The sequence below is a fragment of the Penicillium hispanicum genome (assembly GCF_028827665.1).
Source record: "Penicillium hispanicum strain IBT 35686 chromosome Unknown utg000002l_segment0_segment0, whole genome shotgun sequence".
Lineage (NCBI taxonomy): Eukaryota > Fungi > Ascomycota > Eurotiomycetes > Eurotiales > Aspergillaceae > Penicillium > Penicillium hispanicum.
This window is the reverse complement of record NW_026623194.1, coordinates 1,473,516-1,492,394: the sequence shown is the minus strand read 5'-3', so window position 1 is coordinate 1,492,394 and position 18,879 is coordinate 1,473,516. Positions and strand designations below refer to the sequence as shown.

The 18,879-nt window shown below is 53.4% G+C and overlaps 8 protein-coding genes across 8 annotated transcripts; 5 read left to right on the top strand and 3 right to left on the bottom strand.

The window, feature by feature from the left end:
• Nucleotides 1-948: 948 nt before the first annotated feature.
• Nucleotides 949-1,911, top strand: N7459_002263 (uncharacterized protein; the record flags this gene model as incomplete). The annotated part of the gene is made up of 2 exons (XM_056941448.1): nucleotides 949-1,125; nucleotides 1,198-1,911. 2 exons carry the CDS (start codon nucleotides 949-951, stop codon nucleotides 1,909-1,911), a joined length of 891 nt encoding a protein of 296 aa, XP_056803303.1.
• Nucleotides 1,912-3,991: 2,080 nt separating this feature from the next.
• Nucleotides 3,992-4,709, top strand: N7459_002262 (uncharacterized protein; the record flags this gene model as incomplete). The annotated part of the gene is made up of 2 exons (XM_056941447.1): nucleotides 3,992-4,228; nucleotides 4,299-4,709. 2 exons carry the CDS (start codon nucleotides 3,992-3,994, stop codon nucleotides 4,707-4,709), a joined length of 648 nt encoding a protein of 215 aa, XP_056803302.1.
• Nucleotides 4,710-4,931: 222 nt separating this feature from the next.
• N7459_002261 (putative bZIP transcription factor) lies at nucleotides 4,932-6,895 on the top strand (the record flags this gene model as incomplete). The annotated part of the gene is made up of 2 exons (XM_056941446.1): nucleotides 4,932-5,698; nucleotides 5,761-6,895. The coding sequence occupies 2 exons, from the start codon at nucleotides 4,932-4,934 to the stop codon at nucleotides 6,893-6,895; spliced, it is 1,902 nt and encodes a 633-aa protein (XP_056803301.1).
• Nucleotides 6,896-8,455: 1,560 nt separating this feature from the next.
• zrfA (high-affinity Zn(2+) transporter ZRT1) lies at nucleotides 8,456-9,511 on the top strand (the record flags this gene model as incomplete). Its single annotated transcript, XM_056941445.1, has 1 exon — nucleotides 8,456-9,511. The coding sequence occupies one exon, from the start codon at nucleotides 8,456-8,458 to the stop codon at nucleotides 9,509-9,511; it is 1,056 nt and encodes a 351-aa protein (XP_056803300.1).
• A 736-nt stretch (nucleotides 9,512-10,247) lies between these two features.
• N7459_002259 (carboxylesterase type B) lies at nucleotides 10,248-12,239 on the bottom strand (the record flags this gene model as incomplete). The annotated part of the gene is made up of 5 exons (XM_056941444.1): nucleotides 10,248-10,861; nucleotides 10,956-11,255; nucleotides 11,311-11,637; nucleotides 11,698-12,023; nucleotides 12,106-12,239. 5 exons carry the CDS (start codon nucleotides 12,237-12,239, stop codon nucleotides 10,248-10,250), a joined length of 1,701 nt encoding a protein of 566 aa, XP_056803299.1.
• Nucleotides 12,240-13,015: 776 nt separating this feature from the next.
• Nucleotides 13,016-14,450, bottom strand: N7459_002258 (tetratricopeptide repeat protein; the record flags this gene model as incomplete). Its single annotated transcript, XM_056941443.1, has 6 exons — nucleotides 13,016-13,046; nucleotides 13,105-13,169; nucleotides 13,225-13,531; nucleotides 13,587-13,680; nucleotides 13,741-13,780; nucleotides 13,836-14,450. The coding sequence occupies 6 exons, from the start codon at nucleotides 14,448-14,450 to the stop codon at nucleotides 13,016-13,018; spliced, it is 1,152 nt and encodes a 383-aa protein (XP_056803298.1).
• Nucleotides 14,451-15,251: 801 nt separating this feature from the next.
• atp4 (F1F0 ATP synthase subunit 4) lies at nucleotides 15,252-16,172 on the bottom strand (the record flags this gene model as incomplete). Its single annotated transcript, XM_056941442.1, has 4 exons — nucleotides 15,252-15,277; nucleotides 15,338-15,560; nucleotides 15,631-16,079; nucleotides 16,142-16,172. The coding sequence occupies 4 exons, from the start codon at nucleotides 16,170-16,172 to the stop codon at nucleotides 15,252-15,254; spliced, it is 729 nt and encodes a 242-aa protein (XP_056803297.1).
• A 216-nt stretch (nucleotides 16,173-16,388) lies between these two features.
• noc4 (ribosome biosynthesis protein NOC4) lies at nucleotides 16,389-18,148 on the top strand (the record flags this gene model as incomplete). Its single annotated transcript, XM_056941441.1, has 3 exons — nucleotides 16,389-16,790; nucleotides 16,846-17,054; nucleotides 17,110-18,148. 3 exons carry the CDS (start codon nucleotides 16,389-16,391, stop codon nucleotides 18,146-18,148), a joined length of 1,650 nt encoding a protein of 549 aa, XP_056803296.1.
• Nucleotides 18,149-18,879: the final 731 nt, after the last annotated feature.

Genomic DNA, 18,879 nt, shown 5'->3' with positions numbered 1-18,879 from the left:
CCCGCTTGAACTAGAATGCGTGGTGGATCTCGAAATTCTCCGAGTGATCATATTGTCTAGGTGACAACCAGGGTTCCTTTGAGCAGATGCGACTCGAAGTCAAAAAGAGACTCGGAGTTTTTTTTAGAGCCAGCTTCGCTTCCGGTCAAAGTCTTCCTTTGTTCGTTTCAGACTGCAGTGCTTTTATTAAACTCGAGCGAGGGATCAGACCAAAGCCCTCCTTTTCGAATCACTCTCCCAGCATGTGTCAGATTTCTTTGTCGATACCAAGTTTGGTAGTTTGTGCTGACGTCTTAGAAAGGCTACTATCACGTTTGGGATTGCCTTCTCGGTCTAGGATGATACAGTTCCTGCCCGTCCTACCAATCGTATGATGAGCCCCCAGAATTTGGATCTGCCTGGACTGGATAATCGCACCAGCGTGTGACGTAAAGCAATTGCGAATGATATTTGCTGGAGGCTTGGCCTTGGATGAGGGCTCGTTAGCTATGCTGCAGGTTTTCTACCCGGACAACAATCAATCATCGCTTGGTCACCCCTCAGCAGGAGTATCTTCCAGCAAGTGTACGGCTTTGCATCTATTTTTGGCCTGTGAGCCATATCACCAGGGGTTGCATCCCTGTACCTAGTGCGCGTCTTCAAGCCGACATAGCCTTTGTCGCTAGCTGATCCTTCAATTATGCTTCAGTGGTAGCCAATAACTCGAGATCTGATCATCAAGGTCGCGAACGGCTGGAATGATTCCACAAAGGGAATCCTGGGGCCTCGCCCAAATTGGCACAAAGAGCCGGTGGTACCTCGGAGACATGAGAAACGAGTCCTCATGCCCTCGTGGGAATACATATATAATACCTTTGCGGAATCCTTCAACTTCTTCAACTAGATATACTTCTCACTCAACAGAATCCCTACAGATCGATCAAGAGCGAAAGAAGTTGCAGATTCAAGATGGTAGCCCCCACCACAGTGTATGAAGTGGATGATTGGTTTTACCATTATGAATATGTACGAACTTGCATGGCTATTAAACCGGTCACTGAATTTGCCCGAATACTGGACGAAGCAAAAGTTCCCAATGTCCTCTGGGGGAAACATGCCGTCGTTCTGCACGCAGATGCGTCCCGTGTATGTTATAACGTGAGCTTCACCTTTCGGTTGTCCAAGGATTGACTTACAAGAGATGCTGATTATAACCAGAGACCCGAGCTCATTGTCCCTGACGATCTCATTGAGGTGGCATCTAACGCTATAGCTGCTGCCGGATACGAGGCTTGTCTGGATAAACAGTGTCCTGAGCGTCAGATTTTTCAACGCAAATACCCTGTTGCAGACGCGCATTTCCATTTCCATAATGAATATTGCAGCAAGGATGAGTGCACGATGTCGTTGTTCGCCAAGTCTCGCCTCTTGTGGTGGCTTCCTGATTTCCAGTTGGGGCCCCCTGCTGTCGACGACCCCGATCTCCTTCTTTCAACCGATATGCGAATACCGCCGTACCGATTCGCCAGTAATATAGGCCCTTGGATTGACCTGTACCCGGTGAAGGCCCTCAATCAGAACTCTTATCTCGAAGCTATGCTCCGGCTCTATATTCGGGATTGTGATCACATGAACTCGTTTGACGAGTGTTGGCTGTATTTCATACATCGCTGCGAGGAAGATCGTGAGTTCTCGGAACAAAAGGAGCCGATGATCAAGCGGACTATGCGCCCATCCTTCCATAAATTTTGGCACGCACGATTTGAGCGTTCGCCGGCTGAGAACCGGGCTGCTCTGAGAGATTTGCGGATGGAGTTGGAGAAGCTAAATGAAATGCCACCACCTCCGCCAGTCAATTCATATGGAGCACTTGCTTTCGCAGTCGAAGCCAACAAGAGAACGGGTCCCGAAATGCCGGAGAATTGGCGTTGAGATGCTTGAGAAGGTCCAGAAGATGAAACCTCAAATCGTTACTATTTTGCAGTCTTCGTCTCTGGGAATATGGAAACTCAGAAAAGACGCCGCGGTCTTTCATTGTCCCTGTTTTGTGCTTTTTCTTCTAATACTCGCTCTATTTTCTAAAAGCAAGACAGAAACGAGCTGTGGAGGATGGGCTAGAGAGTGTTCTTCAAGTCCTCAGAGTAGAGGATGATAGTGAATGGTGGAGGCATATCCTGGGTCTTGACTGAGAAAGCACTTCATTCGGAGGGGGGTGGATGGAGGATGTGGTTGATACCACTGTAGATCTTTCCTTTTTGTATGCATTTGTACCTTGATCAACTTATAGAATGGCATTGGGATAGAATTGGCGTTCTCGAATTGAAGCACCATTACTAGTCATATAAGGGAAGTACCTAGGCAGGAGAGTCTTTCGCCAACCAAGTGGATAAAGGGTAGATACTAAAGTAACTGCAACAGCATCGGATCTTTTCGATCAGAGGTGGACATATCAGTATAATCCTATGTGCCCAAAGGGCTCCGGTAGAATTCTTTTTGCATCTCGAATGCTGCCACTTTACCAACACGCAGAGATCTGATAAGCCCTAGAATGGCAGCAGTTCATTCGAACAAAGTAGAGACTGGGAAAACCGAAGCTACCATTCTCATCATGGGGACTCCCCAAAGGTGAGTCACCTAGCTAGGCCCTTTGTATTATCAATCGTGAAACCACGAAACTAGTCGCAAGCCTATACCAGGCTGCCGAAGTGGACACTGACGCTCGAATAGGAAGCATCCCGGCACTTCCTCCCAGAAATCATCCAATCGCTGGTCTATACTCTGTGCCATGTGCCCAATAACTCCTGTCTCGGGAACGGCGATCAGGCAGGGATGTCTTTTGCGGGCCAAAGTGAGGCTTTGAGCTCTCTTTCCCTTCCAAATCGGCTCCGCTGAGCATTAGCGTTTCAGAGTCGTTGGGCAACGATCGCTATGCTCCGTTGCTGGATCCGGTTCTTTGTTTAGAGTGGACCGGTGGATCTGCGCCGGCGGCGTGGGATTCCTACACTACACGATCATGATCCTCTGGGTGACTCATTCTAGCTCTGGTCAGAGATGAATCTGGGAAATCAAAGGACTCTCTGTGGTGGTATGTTATGTCAAGCGCGTATCCAGAGTAGGTGACTGTGGTAACATGCGCGTAGATGAGTACTACGAACTGTCTCGGAATGGCCTAGATATCTACCGCCACGGGATATCACGAGAGAAATGTCACCTGTCTACTAGGTGACTCTGTTCATTTTCGCTTCACTAACAAGTCCATCGGGGAGAAATTCCCCGGCGTCCGGACAGGATCTCAATTGGTGGGACACGCGCGCCTTTTCACCGCCAGATGCTATCCTATCCTGACAGGGGGTCGCCCGACCCAGCCACGGACCCTATCACCGTCTCCAGAGCCTCTCTGGCCTAAGTATAGACGGCGAACGGACTCCAAAGCCACTGCACCCGAGCGGGCTTATGCGTAGGAATGCGTTGAATGTCAGGGGACAGGAACAGGCACCATGATTTCATTCTGCGTCCTGGGCGGTAATCCCGGAGATGAGCGCTGGTCGAAGGGATAGGTCCACGATCGCAATATCATCACGACGAAAAGAAAAAGAAAACAAAAGACGTCGATACCTAACGAACCACTGCTTTTTGGATAGCGACTGACTCGCTTTGGCGGTGCTGAGGATAAGCGCCCATCTCGAAGTGTAGCGACCAACACCAACACCAACACCGCCGCCACCAACATCGCGATGGCCTCATCGGGTGTTTGTTTACCTCCGGCAATCGGCAGGTGAATCCTGACAGAATGCGAACACGCCTGTCGCTTGTCACCGGGGGAAGCTTGAAGGGGCATAGTAATCTCTCATGCCTAGGGAGTTACCCCTCGGTAGTCGCAGCGTCTCGGCCAGACTGGTCTTGAGGGGGGGGGCGTGAGGGCTGAAGCTCGTCATTCGGAGGGGACGAGTGATCAGGGCAGGATATCCGTGCATCTGCATTTGCACCCGCCCTATTTTCCGGGGATAGGTACATGGCCCGTGGCGCCATCGTAGAGTTCCTCGGGGATGCATTCAGCGGCACCCGGGAGAAGCAAAAGTATGGATCACAGCCGTGGAGCAGAAGGGAAATGGATCCAGGGAACCATGGAAAGGGAGGTGGATCGCGGGCCGGACCCGTTGCAACGCGACGGGAGACCCGACCTCTCCACTTGTGCTTCTCTTCATCATCACCGTCACCATCGTGGTGGCAGCGCCTGAGCCAGGACCGGGTCAAAGGGAGAGTCGGGATCGTCACACCGAATCGGGAACGATTGGCTGACACGGCTCCGTCATGAACAGAATGACAGGCCTCGTCTCGGCTGCACAGACCAGGGTTCGAGCATCCCCCATCGGCCCTCTATCGTCGGTATCGATAAGCCCAACGGCCCCGCGAGGGGCGATGGGCAATGGGCAATGGGCGATGGGGTGACGGAGATGCATTGGGCGACGATCGTGCGGGTTCCTGGGCTCTCTTCGTGCCCGAATCGACGAACGAAGCACGAGAAGGACCAGGAGGTGATCAGATGCAGGTCTGCCCAAGATGAGCAGAGCAGCCAATCGCGGCCAGAGGGGGCCACCCTCCATTCCCGCGCAGACCGCTGCATCGTACCTGGTACCTGGCGCGTACGACGACAAGCCCCAGAACTCAAGGTACTCGGTACCTCCGCCGTCCGCGATTCGCAGCGCCGAGCTGGCGCGCTGCTACAATAGCCTGCGTCTCCCCCATATCTCTCCTCCCGATCTCGTTGATATCTGCATCTGCATCTTCATCTGGATTATCCCCCCATCTTACATCTCTTTGTCTCTACATTCTTCTCTTCACTAACCCTCTCTTTTCCCTATTTGAAAAAAAAATTTCATCTCTTCCACTCTCTTTCCCACCCCCGCCCCACCCCCTCCATCTCAACCACACACACACCGCCTCTTTGCGCGATGGCACGGTATTCTCAGTTCGATTACTACCAACAATCTCCATCAACATTAGACGTGCCTCCATCGGAAGAAGACGAGATGAGCGTGCTGGACGACAAGATCCTCGACTCAACCTCGCCGGAGCTCTCCGATCCCCGACGCTCCTCCTACGATGCCGCCGAGGCGTATTCACATCGGAATTCCGTCTGGTCCACTTACTCCCATGCCAGCAGTTCCGACCAGTCTCGTCCAACCTCCCATCTCGGCCATTCCGTTCTGGACTCAACGGGGGCGTCGTTCATGCCTGTAGATGGACCGCAGCCCTACTCCCAGGCATCCTGGTCTCTTTCCCGCACGGCATCCGGGTCATGTACGCCGACCGCGTATGAGCAGTTTCCATCCGAAGCGGAGAGCAACTCGAATGCAGCCTTCTCGGGTGGTGCGGTAGGCCCCGTTGGCGCCATCCCCATGGGCCCCGTGTCGTATCGCAACGGCATGGGCTTCGCGCCGTCTGGCGGGGTGGCCATGTCACCGCAGTCGAGTCAGGGCTGGATGCCGGCACCCATGGATCTCGCCGATGCGGCGGCACAGTCCAAAAGCGCCTCGTACCGCAACGGCTCGCCGCTGACCGTGCGGCGGGATGGGATTCGCAAGAAAAACGCTCGTTTCGAGATCCCCGCTGAGCGGACGTTGAGTAATATCGACCACCTGATCAGTCAGTCGACCAACGAGGAGGAGACCAAGGAGCTCAAGCAACAGAAGCGACTGCTGCGGAATCGCCAAGCGGCGTAAGTTGCGCGTCCCGTTGACAAGTTGTCTATTCCTGCTAATCGTCGTCACCCCATCACAGACTGGATTCGCGTCAGCGCAAGAAGCTTCACACCGAGAAGCTGGAAGAGGAGAAGAAGCAGTACACTCACGCCATCACCCATTTGGAGGATATGGTTGCCAGCTTGCGCAAGCGCGAGGCGGATTTGTTGCGTGAGAAGGGCGAGTGGATTTCCCAGCAGCAGCAGATCACCCAGTACCTCGAGGGCGTCCACATGGAGAAAGATGAAATGATTCGAGTGCATACTCTGGAGACTGCAGAGCTGCGCAAAAAGAACAACATCTTGATGGAGACCGTTGAAAAGTTCGAGCGAGGAATCAAGCCGAGCGGGCCCGAAAACCATCCGGGCGACTTCTCCGGCTTCGAGAACATGTCGATGGAAGGTCATCCATGGGAGGAGTTCACCATGGCAAATGGACTCTCCATGCCGGACTCGATGCCTGCTCCGGCTACTGCTGTCGCTCACTCCCATTCTATGGTGCAGATGAACGAGCGACCTGCCGAGAAGCCCGCCGCTCCAACCTCGGACTACCCCTTCAGCTGGAACGCGTTCTACATGTGTCTCCTGTTTGGTGCTTTCATCGCATCCAACAACACCTTGCTACCTGGCCGGTCTCTCCCCCAAATGTCGGAGGAATATCGTGCCGAGTCTGCCAACGTCTTGAAAGCAGTGTTGGCCTCTTCGCCCTCCGAGGTTGCCCATCCCGCTAGCCACGGAGCAGTGTCCGCATCCGTGGCTGCAGGACCGGAACCGACCGCCATCACCGGCATGGACATGGGCCAGATGGGTCCTGCGCCGGTCGGGTCCTCGGCCCTGGACGAGCTGCACGATACGCTAGTCATGCCGACCGCAGACCAGGAGCGTGCGCAGGTGTTTGCCATAAATGCCGATCAGTACAACTCTCTGACGACCTTTGAGGATGACGGCTCCGGGTTCAAGCCTCAACAGCCCTCCGATCTGCAGCAAGCTTTGGCGGCCATGCGCAACAACGCTGCTCAGCACCGCATGCACGATGCCTCCGCGTCCAACGTCTACACCAGATCTCTGATGTGGGAACAAGTTCCTCAGAAGGTGATCCGGGATTTCCAACGTATGGTCCAGGAGTTTGGCGCAGCTCCGGTGAAGCAGGAGATGGTGGGTTTCCAGTCGGTCTAGTCATGTCGGATGCAGACCCGCTACCCACGACTTTGGAGTGTGATGTCTCCCTATCTCTTTGCGGTCGAGCACGGTCACCCTGCATCTGAACCGATCAGAGCGCTTCCCTGGGTACCCAGGATTCTCTATTATGCGTGTCTGAACGAAGCGCGCTTTTTCTTTTGTATACACTGTTTTCCTGGTCATATTTTTGTTCTACTTTTCGTTTATTACGACCACTTTTGTGTGTTTAGCGGTTTGTCTTTTGTTAGCGATTTATCTTGGCTATGGGGCGATCTTGTGTCTTTTATTAGCGTGGGAAGGAGTGGCGTGTTTTTTTTTTTTTTGTCATATCATACGGGGGAGAGGGTATGGGATACTTCAGATATATGGAGATGTGTACAGACAAGGAACTCGGAAGAGACCTTGAGAGATCTTTGGTCACGGTTATGGGACATGGGCTATGGCATATGGGATATGCGATACGAGCCACGACGCTCTACTTTGTTCTTGCGAGCATTTGCTTTTGATGTTTCCTAGCGTGTTTTGTTCGCGATGACCTTGGCCTCTTTGATGGGGTTGACGCGTTTTACTAAACCCATGTTGGACTGGCGGCGACGCCCTGGACGAAAGTTATGAATCTACGACTGTGCAATGGAGCGACTGATTTCAGGGCACGCGACGTGACCTATGACGATGACATTGATTTCCCGTCTTTTGGATCGGTTGGCGCGGTTCGAGCCGCTTTTTCTTTTTCTTCCCACCCACGAGTCCTTTTGTTGCTAGGAAAAGTGGATAGTTGCCGCCGGGCATCGACCGACTTGATAGTCGCTTTCTACCGGGGTACCTGTCGGCGTATGTGACCAGGAACTCTTAATTTGACATCTCCGTGAGCGGGTCTCTCTTTTCTAGTCTCTGGGTTATTTCCCGTTAGAGTCTCGGAGAAAAATCTCGATCCAGTGCGCCTACGGTTCCTTCCACGTTGTAGTCACTAGCCGAAGGACCTTGGGGGTAAATCACATCGGCCAACGCCCAATCACTCGCCACGCATTATGGCCCACTGTCAACCCGGCGGCTGCAAGCTTGGACAAGGACTCCAGGACATGTATCCATCGTGTGTCCTGCTGGGGTCCAGAATCTTTGCTGGTGTGCAGAATCTTTGCTGGTGTGCTATACATCGCGGCACGGAATGACCGGCATCCATTTAGGGCACGGTGTCGCCCTCAACATCACCACAACCACCACTGCCAGACATTTCTAGCAGTCTGTTTCAAATAGTGGCAACATCAAGATCCATAGTATACATCTCACACCCTGGGCTGGCCACCTTGATGTGACCGGAACATCTGATGAGGGGGCCAAAACTCGTGGTTGAGGCTTTCCAACTCCCAAGGTCCTCGTCGCAACGGAGGCACCGAACGCCAGAGTTTTCTTTCTCCACGGGCGCGGCGTTTATAAAACGTCTGCGACAATCCTGTCCTGTTTCGATCGGTCGTGCTTATTTTGTCTTCTCTCTGGTCTCTTGTCCCTGTTTCCCATTCTGGGTTCCTGCGCATCCTCCTTCTATAACTCGCACCCACCATGTCCTTCGATCCGCATAACGTCGACTTGGACCAGGCCGACCCGGCCCAAATTGTCTGCTACCTCAATTCCGATGGCAACGACTACGATGGCCGTCTGGGAGCTCGTATCTCTGCCATCTTTGTCATCTTGGTGGTGTCCTCCGCCGCGACCTTCTTCCCCGTCGTTGCCCAGCGGGCACCGCGCCTGCGCATCCCACTATACGTCTATCTGTTCGCGAAGTACTTCGGTGCGGGTGTCATCGTCGCCACGGCCTTTATCCATCTCCTCGATCCCGCGTACAGCGAAATCGGCGGCGACAGCTGCGTCGGCATGACCGGCCACTGGGCCGACTACTCCTGGTGCCCAGCAATCGTGCTGACCTCGCTGATGCTCATCTTCCTCCTCGACTTCGGCGCCGAGCGCTGGGTGGAAGTCAAATACGGCGTCTGCCGCGAAGACCCCGAGCCCATCATGGCGTCGGGAGTCGAAGTGCAGCAAGTGAACTCGCGCCACTCGCGCCCACGCTCGCACGACAAGCAAGCCAAGGAACTCGAAGAGCAAATCGACGATACCCAGGTCGAGCAGTCGTTCCAGCAGCAGATCGCCGCCTTCCTGATCCTCGAGTTCGGCGTCGTCTTCCACTCCGTCATCATCGGGCTCAACCTCGGCGTCACCGGCTCCGAGTTCGCCACCCTCTACCCGGTCCTGGTCTTCCACCAGTCCTTCGAGGGCCTCGGTATCGGCGCCCGTATGTCCTCCATCCCCTTCAAGAAGGGCAGCTGGCTGCCCTGGTTGCTGTGCGCCGCCTACGGCCTGACCACCCCCATCTCCGTGGCCATCGGCCTCGGCGTGCGCACCACCTACAACCCGGCCTCGTTCACGGCGAACGTCGTCTCGGGCGTGCTGGACTCGATTTCCGCGGGTATCCTGATCTACACCGGCCTCGTGGAGCTGCTCGCTCGCGACTTCTTGTTCGATCCGCACCGCACGCAGGACAACAAGCGGCTCACCTTCATGGTGCTCTCGCTCCTGTTCGGCACGGGTCTGATGGCTCTGCTCGGAAAGTGGGCGTGAGCAACGAGTCGAGTAGAGTGGAGAGAAAAAAAGAGATGTCGAGAAGAGGCCCGGCAGCGGCTCGGATGGGGTGTGTGTATCTCGGCGAGGGATATGTGTTCTGCGTTCGAGCCGGTCTCCTGGCGCGTCGAGTTTCTTTGTTTTTCATGCTTGCTATGATACCTACCTTTGCTAAACGGATAGATGGGACTGTAATGGGCTTGGAAGTCGAGCCTGGATGGAAATTTTGCTATGAGACATCGGATTTTTAGGGCTTGCTTTTCGGTGGTACAATAATACCCGGGGACTTTGAGTTGGTGGAACTTTACCTTTTACCTTTCACCTTTTACTTTTTATCTTCTTGACGCTCTTTTGAAATCGTTTTTATCGATTTAATGAGGAATTCTCCAGTCACTCTGTTTCCGAGGCCAACGTAGAATCTGGAATTGCAGCTGATTGGGGTTATAGGGGTCGACGGGGCCCTGCCAACTTGCGAGGTGCTCGAGCCGAGCGGAGTGGAGAAATGGAGATGCTGGTCATTGAAATCCCATTTCGCTTTGCCTGTCTAGCAGAGGCGTCTAAATTCGCGCCTGTGGTATTCGAATATATGTACAGTGATGATGGGCCAGCGACATCGCGGACAGATCCTATAGTAAGCATGGACAAGACGTGCGTGTGAACATCCTCGACGTTCTGAAGGGAGTATAACAAGCAGGATGATGTAGTCCAGATCGAAATTTTCAATCAAACCAACGATCTAGTTCCGGACTATACCCGACTGCTCGTGGAAAAATTTGCATCGGGCCGAGGCATCTCGGTCTTGAACGGCATGGATGGAGTCGGCATCAACTTCCAGAACGCGGTGCCTCCCATCCTCGGGGTCTGAGTACCGCGGCCACGTCGGTAAGGATTGTGAACTCAACGCATTAGGGTCGTGTGCCAAGGCAAAGGAGAGGAAGTAGTCTTTCATGGCGTCAGCAAGAGTGGCATTGCCGGTGGCTTCCGCGGGGTAGAGGAGATATTCAACGGTAGCCCCATGGACTTCCAGGCCTGCCGCAAAACGCATTTTGTACACGGGTAGCTCCGCAGTGCTGGCTGCGTGGGCGACGTAGAAGGTGGGACAATTGATTGCAAAATCGGCGAAGATGTCGGCTCTTTGGTAGAATATAGAGTTGTTTGTTAGTATGGGGATGAAATTGGCAACTTCGGTGTAGAAAGTGTCGTCCCAGAATGTGCCCTTGAATTGGGTTATAGGATAGTGTTTTTGGAGGATTTGGTCGAAGAAGGATTGATTGGCTGCGGGCCATATCTTCTCGAGGTCTGGTTGCACTTCTCTTTCATGTGAGAGTGAGAAGTTTGTAAACATCCATCCTATGACGATTTCCCAGTTGTCAGCAAATGATGCATAGAAACAATACGTGAAAATTCTAGAGAACACCAGTCAGGAACTATGTGCTGGGCTAACCTTCTTGAGCATCATGGTCAATAAGCAGAGGCACTTGACTGAAATGTTGATTCGCGAACTCGCGTGAAGGTAGATCGCGGATGATCTCGCCATCAACAAAGGGACCGAAATAGTAGTCTCCATAGCCGTAATAGCCCTTTTGGTATCCTGTCTCGTAGACAGTTTTCGAAGCTGACATCAAATCATCATCCGAAAGATTCCGTAGACAGGCCAAATTCGAACAGTTGCTCGTCAGTAGCAGCAGTTCATACTGTGTTTCTAGGGTGTCATCGGTGTGCACGGGCTGCCACCAGGGGTATTCTAGGGCATCTTCATTAGCGCAGACCTTCCTCCTGGGCATTGGAATCACTCTTACCGACAATGGCAGCATGAAAGGGTGGCTTGTCACTGCCACCATGCAAAATGAGCTGAGACGTCACAGATCCACCTCCCGCACTAGGTCCCCAGATCGTAACCTGACTCGGGTCTCCACCAAAGGCGTGAATATTGCGCTGTACCCAGTTCAGGGCGGCACGTTGGTCAAGGAGACCAGCATTTGCAACACCATCTTGAAGCACATCCTGTGACCCCAGGAACCCAGAGACCCCAAGCCGATACTGTATCTGAACCCAGACCACACTTCCGTTGGCATAGGACACAAATTGGCTACCATCTTCATTGAGAGAGTTCCCCGTCACATACCCTGTCCGGGAGTCTTGGTTAGCCTATGTGCGCTCTGGACAGGTAGCTTCTGACCACCTACCTCCCCCGTGGATCTGAACAATAACGGGTAGTTTGCGGCTGGCCGGATTTTGGGGAACAATAATGTCCAGGTGTAGACAGTCCTCGTTCTCTGGTGTGGTCGGGTCGGAGATCGGAGCTCCCCCCGTTGCAGACGTGATAACATCCGCTAATTCCTCTGTCCACGCTGGATTGCCCTGCACACAACTGGGTCCTGGGCTCGAGGCGTTGATGGCCAAGCTTTCCTGTGGTGGGGGCTGGATGTGGTGTTCGATGTCGACTGGTGCTCGCCATCGCAACTCTCCTGTCGGTGGCGCGGCATAAGGAAGACCGTAGTACTTCACGATCCTAGTGCGATGGGTCAGGACTGGTGGCTTAATAAATTGACAGGTGGTAGGTAGTGTGTTCCCAGGAGCATATGACTTCATACCCAAGCGTGTCGTTTCTAATACCTTGATATCTCGCGTACGACAAGTCGACGACGGGTGCAGTGGTTGCACTCAGTCCCGCGACGCACAGCAGGGTCAACGTGATACAAAGGGCAAACATCCTGTCTTCCACCATTAAAGGGCAAGGGATGCTTGATCCATCTGCTGTGGCGCAAGGATCAGGTCGAGCATTCCCTGGTCTGCGCAGACAATTGCATCTGAGATTAGGTATTGCCTTGCAACTGGCTGTGTGACCGAACTCCCTCCATCTGTTGACATGTCAGCAGACTGGCAGAATCCGAAACTCTTGAGATATAAGTTTTTTTTTGCTGACCAGTCTGGTGTTAGCTCATGTGGGTGCGATCGCGGAGTGGAATGTGGGAAGTGCATACCAACGCCGGCAATGCGGCAAGACAGGTAAACAACCCCGATATCCGGGCCGAAGACTACCCAGGTGTATGGCCCATGCGTCAACCAGGACTATCGCCATTCCAGACTACATCCTAGGGATTTAGTGGGAGATTGCCCAAAATGTTAAACCCTCAATCCAGGAAGTTGTCTATTTGAGTGGCGTACACCCACCTAGGTTGAATATACCTTTCCCCGATCTCTCAGTCGTGGAAATGGATACCCCGTAAAGTCAACTTACATTTCCTCTTCAAGGCAGGGCAGCGGGAATATGCCTCCTGAGCGATACAAATTATAGAAAGATACCCCTGAAGAAAATCCCAACGCATATTCGCTATTAAGCAAACCCTGGTCTGACAGACAGCATGCGTTATGTGATATGCAAAATGTGATATATTCAAGAAAAAATCAACATCGACCAGTGTCGGTTGATATGAAAGTGAAAGATCGAGGCTAAATCTCGTGAATCATAGCGGGAGCGAAATGAACAGACAGGATAGGCCGTCATTGCGGATTGTATTTATCCTTCCAGATCCTGGCAGTGTTTCATTAGCGGCACGCCCACCTGAAAATATAGATTCTCGACTACCTACCATGAATTACCAACCGTAGGACAGCCAGCCTCCTCGGCAAGTCGGTAATATTTTGCCGCTTTGAACTATCCCATGCAAGAGTCAGTACAGATTCAGCCAACCCGTATGAAAGCCTCTCACCTTATCCTTCTTCCCTCCGAAGCCCTCAAGATAACACCAAGCCACCTCATTCATGGCATCGGTATCGCCCAGGTTTGCAGCGGTCTCATAATATTGCCTCGCAGCGGCAGGGTCTTTGCTAACACCCCATCCGTTGCGGAAGCAGTTTGCGAGTTCGAAAATAGCAAGCACAAGTTCTCCCTTTGCAGCGCCACCTTTCTTTATTCCTGCTTTTAATGCCTCGGATTCGACGGCGGCGGAGTTCGATGCCGCTGCCGACAAGTAGTGTACAGCTTGGCTCTCGTCTTTGATACAGCCCCAGCCGTGACTAGCACCATGTCAATGTCAAGTCGAATAATTCCATCGGGGATATGGCTTCATACCGGAGGGCCAGACCATAAAGGACTTGACTCAGTGGATTATTTGCGCCATTAGGATCAGCCAGCCGGCCAAACAGCTTGGTTGACCGTTCTAGATCTATATGGGAGCGAATCAGCCACTGTCCAAGTATCTGGTAGACCCAGAATCTGCACATACCGCCTGACTCATGTAGCCGGATAGCTTCCTGAATATTTGTCTACAGCAACCACGATCAGCGACATGTACTCAGTTTCAACAACCGGCTCACCTACATCTTCCCGCAGATCGCCGACCCGACTATGACTCGAGCTCCTCGACCGAGGCTCCTGCTCCACGTGTAGGGACCAATCCGCTTCTGGCTGTAGCGGAGAAGACAGACCCGGGGATCCAATCTGCGCATTATGCTGCACGAGCACTGTCGCGCGTTTCTCCCATTGCGCCTCGCGCTCCTGCTTATCACCGCCCTGCTCGTCCAGAATCTGCGGCAGGTCCGCGGGGATATTCGCCGAGGAGTCGCGCGAGTTACTGCGACTGCGACGGTGATCGAGATGCAGTAGGTGTGACAGACGGCGCTCGCGGCGGGGTTGGGGCGGAGAAGGACTGGAAACAGAGCCGGATCTGGAGGAGCGGCGGAAGAGCTGGAAGCTTCGGCGCGTCGAGGTGGATGAGGGTCGATCGGAATCTAAGCTGCGCGGCGGCGGATCGTCGTAGCCGTCTAGATCCGCTGATGGTGTGGTGACCTCGTGGCCGAAAGTGTCGGTGCGTGAGAAGGTGATCTCGGGAGGCGGCGGAGACGTCGGAGAAAGTGGTGCGACGGCGGCTCGGGATGGAGACTCGTCGTTGGCGTAATACTCACGCTTATGGAGGATTTCGCGGAGCGATAGCATCTTGAGGTAACTGATATACGACGCCGCGATGTGCGCTGGGCTGTGGAGTGCGTCGGCGAGGATGGAAACGCCGGCAAATGATGGTCAGAAGGAACAAGGGGAATTAGAAAGCAAGCAGTGGCTTATGGTTCGATTTCTGTGTGGAGGTAATAAACAAAGACACCGAGCATCGCGTAAGAATAGAAATCAGGCGAGCCGGGGCTGTGTTGCGAGCCAACCGCAGGTGAAGATGCCGGGGTCCATTGGTCCTGGCCGGCGGCTAAGCCACATGAAGACGGCTGGCTGCACGCCAATGAAACAACTAGATGCGAAGGAATGAAACATCGACTGGGGGATCCGGCGGAGGAATGGGGGTGCCACTGTGCTACTGCTGGGTGAAAATAAAAATATCTATACTTCTGATCGACTACATAGATGTATGTGTCCCACCATGTGGCCTTCTGGTCCCTGCGTCTTTAGCGTGGCCACAGTTCCACCATGGCAACAAAACCACCGTGGTGAATGTTGACATATATGTGGACATACCTAGGTAATTGCGATGGAAATGGTGGAAGTATGATGAGTTGTAAAGAGCATTAGAGACCTCATAATACAACTTTACCTCGACGGACACTAAAGCCGCACTACGACAGTCGACACCAGAAATTAAGCTGGCCTGCAAAACCTTATGGATGCAGCTGCATGTAATCAGAAGTATAGCAGACAGACGGAAATGGTATTGCAATTCTAACTCAGCAGATGCAAATAGCCCCTATAGTTTTGTACACAATGGCAACTGCCGGCGGAGCCACCGTCGTCCATTTACTGGGCCTTGGAAGACATGATGCCTGTTGACAAGAAAATCAGCCGGTGCAAATACAAGCAGGATGTAGCAAGAGGGCACTCACGCTCAACGTCGGAAACACTCTGCTGAAGGATCTGCTGCAGAACCTTGGGGTTCTCAAGCTCCTTCTGAATCTTGCCGATGATGGACTCGGCAAGCTCACGCTGCTGGCGCTGCTTAACCTGACCCTCGTAGCGAACCCACGATTCAAGGACCTGCTTAGCCTCGGTAGCCAGGGCGGTGCGCTGCTCGAGCTCGTAGGCCTGAGACTCAAGCTGGGCGGTTTCCTGGAAAAGACAGTACGTCAGATTCACCACACCCCTCCCAATGTGCTTTCCGGTGCTACGCGAATCTTACCTTAGAGACAGCAAAAAGCTGCTTGGTAACCTCAACAACACCGGACATCTCCTTGACGTTGTCAATGCGCTGCTGGACGGCGTTGGTGTGGTCGGCACGAGCAGCGTTGAGGATGTCCTTGTGCTTCTGGACCTGGCCCTCAGCCCACTCGCGGTAAGCAGGGCCACCATACTTGCCCACAGCGGTGAAGACGGAGAGCAGACAGAAGGCGGCGACGGTCTCCTCGTTCATCACGTAGAGCTCGTTGCTGATGGCGGCGATGGACAGACCGGCGGCGGCGGAGAGCACGGCGGTCTTGGAGACCAGCGAGTTACCGGGGACAGCATCGAGGATCGACTGAGCCTTCTTCTGGGGGTCCTCGGCGGGGACGTTGGAGGCCGCGCGGATCGAGGTCAGGGCAGGGACGGCAGGAGCGCGGATGGGGAGGGTCGGCCGGAGCCGGGTTGCGCCTACAGCATTGTCAGTAACCGAATCAATCGGGGCGGACAGTCGGGATCGAGATGGGGCGTACCAATGGCGCTCTTAGCGAGACGCGAAGCCATTGTTGCAGATGATACAGATCTTGAACAGGGTGGGTGAACGGAGAGGAGGTTTGAGGTCGGGACGGGTAGGACGGGCTTGCACACACTAGCCGCTTCGGGGATTAGTGCCGAGTATCGGAAGAACCTGCTCCCGAACTCCAAAAAACCATCGCGGAAAAAAGTAGCCAGAGTGAGAGCCGACATTACGCCAGCGGACTGCGATTGTGCTTGCCAGAAATGCCTTCCGCTATGGAGGCGAGCTCTAAGAAGCGCAAGAGTAGCAAAAATGCCGGCGCTCCTTCCAAGCGCCGTGCCGTTGCAGAGGAAGACGGTTTTGCCGAGACCTTGTCTACTATTCAAGAACTGGAGAGCCAGATTGCGGAGTCGCGCAAGCACTACAACAATATTGCCACGCTGATCTCGATGCTCAATGTCGAGGGGTCGGCCAAGAAACCAGAGCTGGCGGTGGCAGTCTCCCTGTGCCGTGTTTTCAGCCGGCTGATCGCAGGCGGAAACTTGACCGAGTCGAGTCGTGCAGCTGAGAATGAGAAGATTATCGTGGCCTGGCTCAAGGAGCGGTGTCTAGAATACCAGCAGGCGCTCACAAACATTATGCGCCAGGCTGATACAAGCTCACAGGTGGGTGGCCCTTGTGTAGGTTCCAGATTGGAATTTCTGCTAATACGCCGGTTAGGTTACTGCCCTGACGCTGGGCATGCGCCTTGTCAAAGAACGCCTCAGACATATTTCGGGGGCAGAACATAGTGTTTGGTCTACGCTGTTCAGGGAAATTTTCGAGGCTGTTATTGAGGCCCGGGACGGGCAGGATTTGCAGTCCGAGTTTGTTACCAAGTTTGTGAAGGAGTATGAAGATGTGCGATTCCACACCTTCGTCCAGATATCGTGAGTGGCTCTGTTTCTCGTCTGCCATTGCTTTCGTTGTCGCTTATAAAATCAGTGAGTACGCAGATGCCCGCCGAAGCTCTGATGTCCTCGAAAGCCTCATCTCCATCCTCTCCGCCTGTGACGAAGTGCCTGACGCCGACCACGAGTTCGAGAACTTCTTCGCAGACCCCGGGACCAAAAATAAGCGAATGACCTCCGTGAACGCGCACAAGAAGCGAGCACAAGAAGCGTGGCTGGCCATTCTTCGGAATAACCTGTCGCAATCGCAGCGGAAGTCTCTTCTGCGAATCATGGTGCACAATATCGAGCCGTGGTTCAGCCGACCAGAACTCCTCATGGACTTCCTGACAGATTCATACGATGTTGGCGGCGCCACATCTCTGCTCGCTCTTTCCGGTCTCTTCTATCTCATCCAGGAGAAGAACCTGGACTACCCCCAATTCTACACCAAACTCTACTCGCTCCTAGACGCCGACCTACTACACTCGAAGCACCGGTCACGGTTCTTCCGACTGCTCAACACCTTCCTTGCCTCCACTCATCTTCCGGCTGCCCTGGTTGCCAGCTTCCTTAAGCGTCTCTCCCGCCTTGCACTCAACGCACCTCCCTCCGCCATTGTGGTCATCGTTCCTTTCATGTACAATCTTTTCAAGAGCCACCCGACCTGCGCATTTATGATGCACCGTGTCATTCGCGATGAGGACGAGAAGGCAGAAATCGAGGCGCACGGCATGGATGACCCCTTCGACCCCAATGAACCAAACCCCACCCTCACGAACGCCATTGAGAGCAGTCTATGGGAGATTGAGACACTTCAGTCCCACTATCATCCCAACGTGGCAGCTATTGCCCGCATTATCTCTGAGCAGTTCACGAAGCAGGCTTATAACCTAGAGGACTTCCTCGACCATACATACCAAGGCATGGTACAGTCAGAACTTGGAACGGGAGAACGGCCATTGAAGAAGACACCGGTTGTGGAATACCACATCCCCAAGCGGATCTTCACGAATCGTTTGCTAGAAGACGACGGCGGTGTGGACTCAGGGTCCGGCTCGTTCTTGCGCGGATTGTGGGAGTTCTCGGGCTAATTTCTCTTCCATTCCTTTCATCTGCATATAAACCATCAGCCGTGTTTGGTGTGTCAGAGTTCGATGCCAATATTTCAGTATGTTTAGCCACGAAAAACGAGTTCTCTACCTATACATATTCAACTCTTTCTGGTATAGCGGCCAGTGTGACACGATTGGTTTCCTTGCTACGTACATGCTTCGAGCTTAAATAGTCTGCGCCCTTCAGTGCGTCTGAAGTTCCCTACTTTTATGTCCAACCCGAAAACTTATGTCCATGTCGGCTGCCAGTGGCCGTCAAAATTGACTTGCAGCCGCCCTTGCAGATATATGATCGACTAAACGATGCCCGCCCCGGCTTGGATGGGGATAGGACCGACAAGAACGCCCTCACTACCCCTTGGTATGGGGTTCAGAATCAAGGCCTACTTGAGAAATGTCTATACACATGCTTCCTACGCCTTATGGATGGCACTCACCACCAGTTCCCAGCCCTATGCCTTGATTTTGGACGAACCACTTTGGGAAGGGATGGCATTCCTGGATGTTCCAGCAAGCTATGCATTCGATTGGCCTCTGCGAGTGTCTGTGCCTCCGATCAGGAGTTGGGAAACTCAAAGGAGTCTTTACTTGCCGGAGCTTTAAAGAACCCATTGGACACGGACGAGGCGGTCGCTGCCCATTCACCACTCATCCATGCAACAGCAAGCTCTCTTTCCTTCCAGACATTGCGAGATAACCGCTCAGCATGA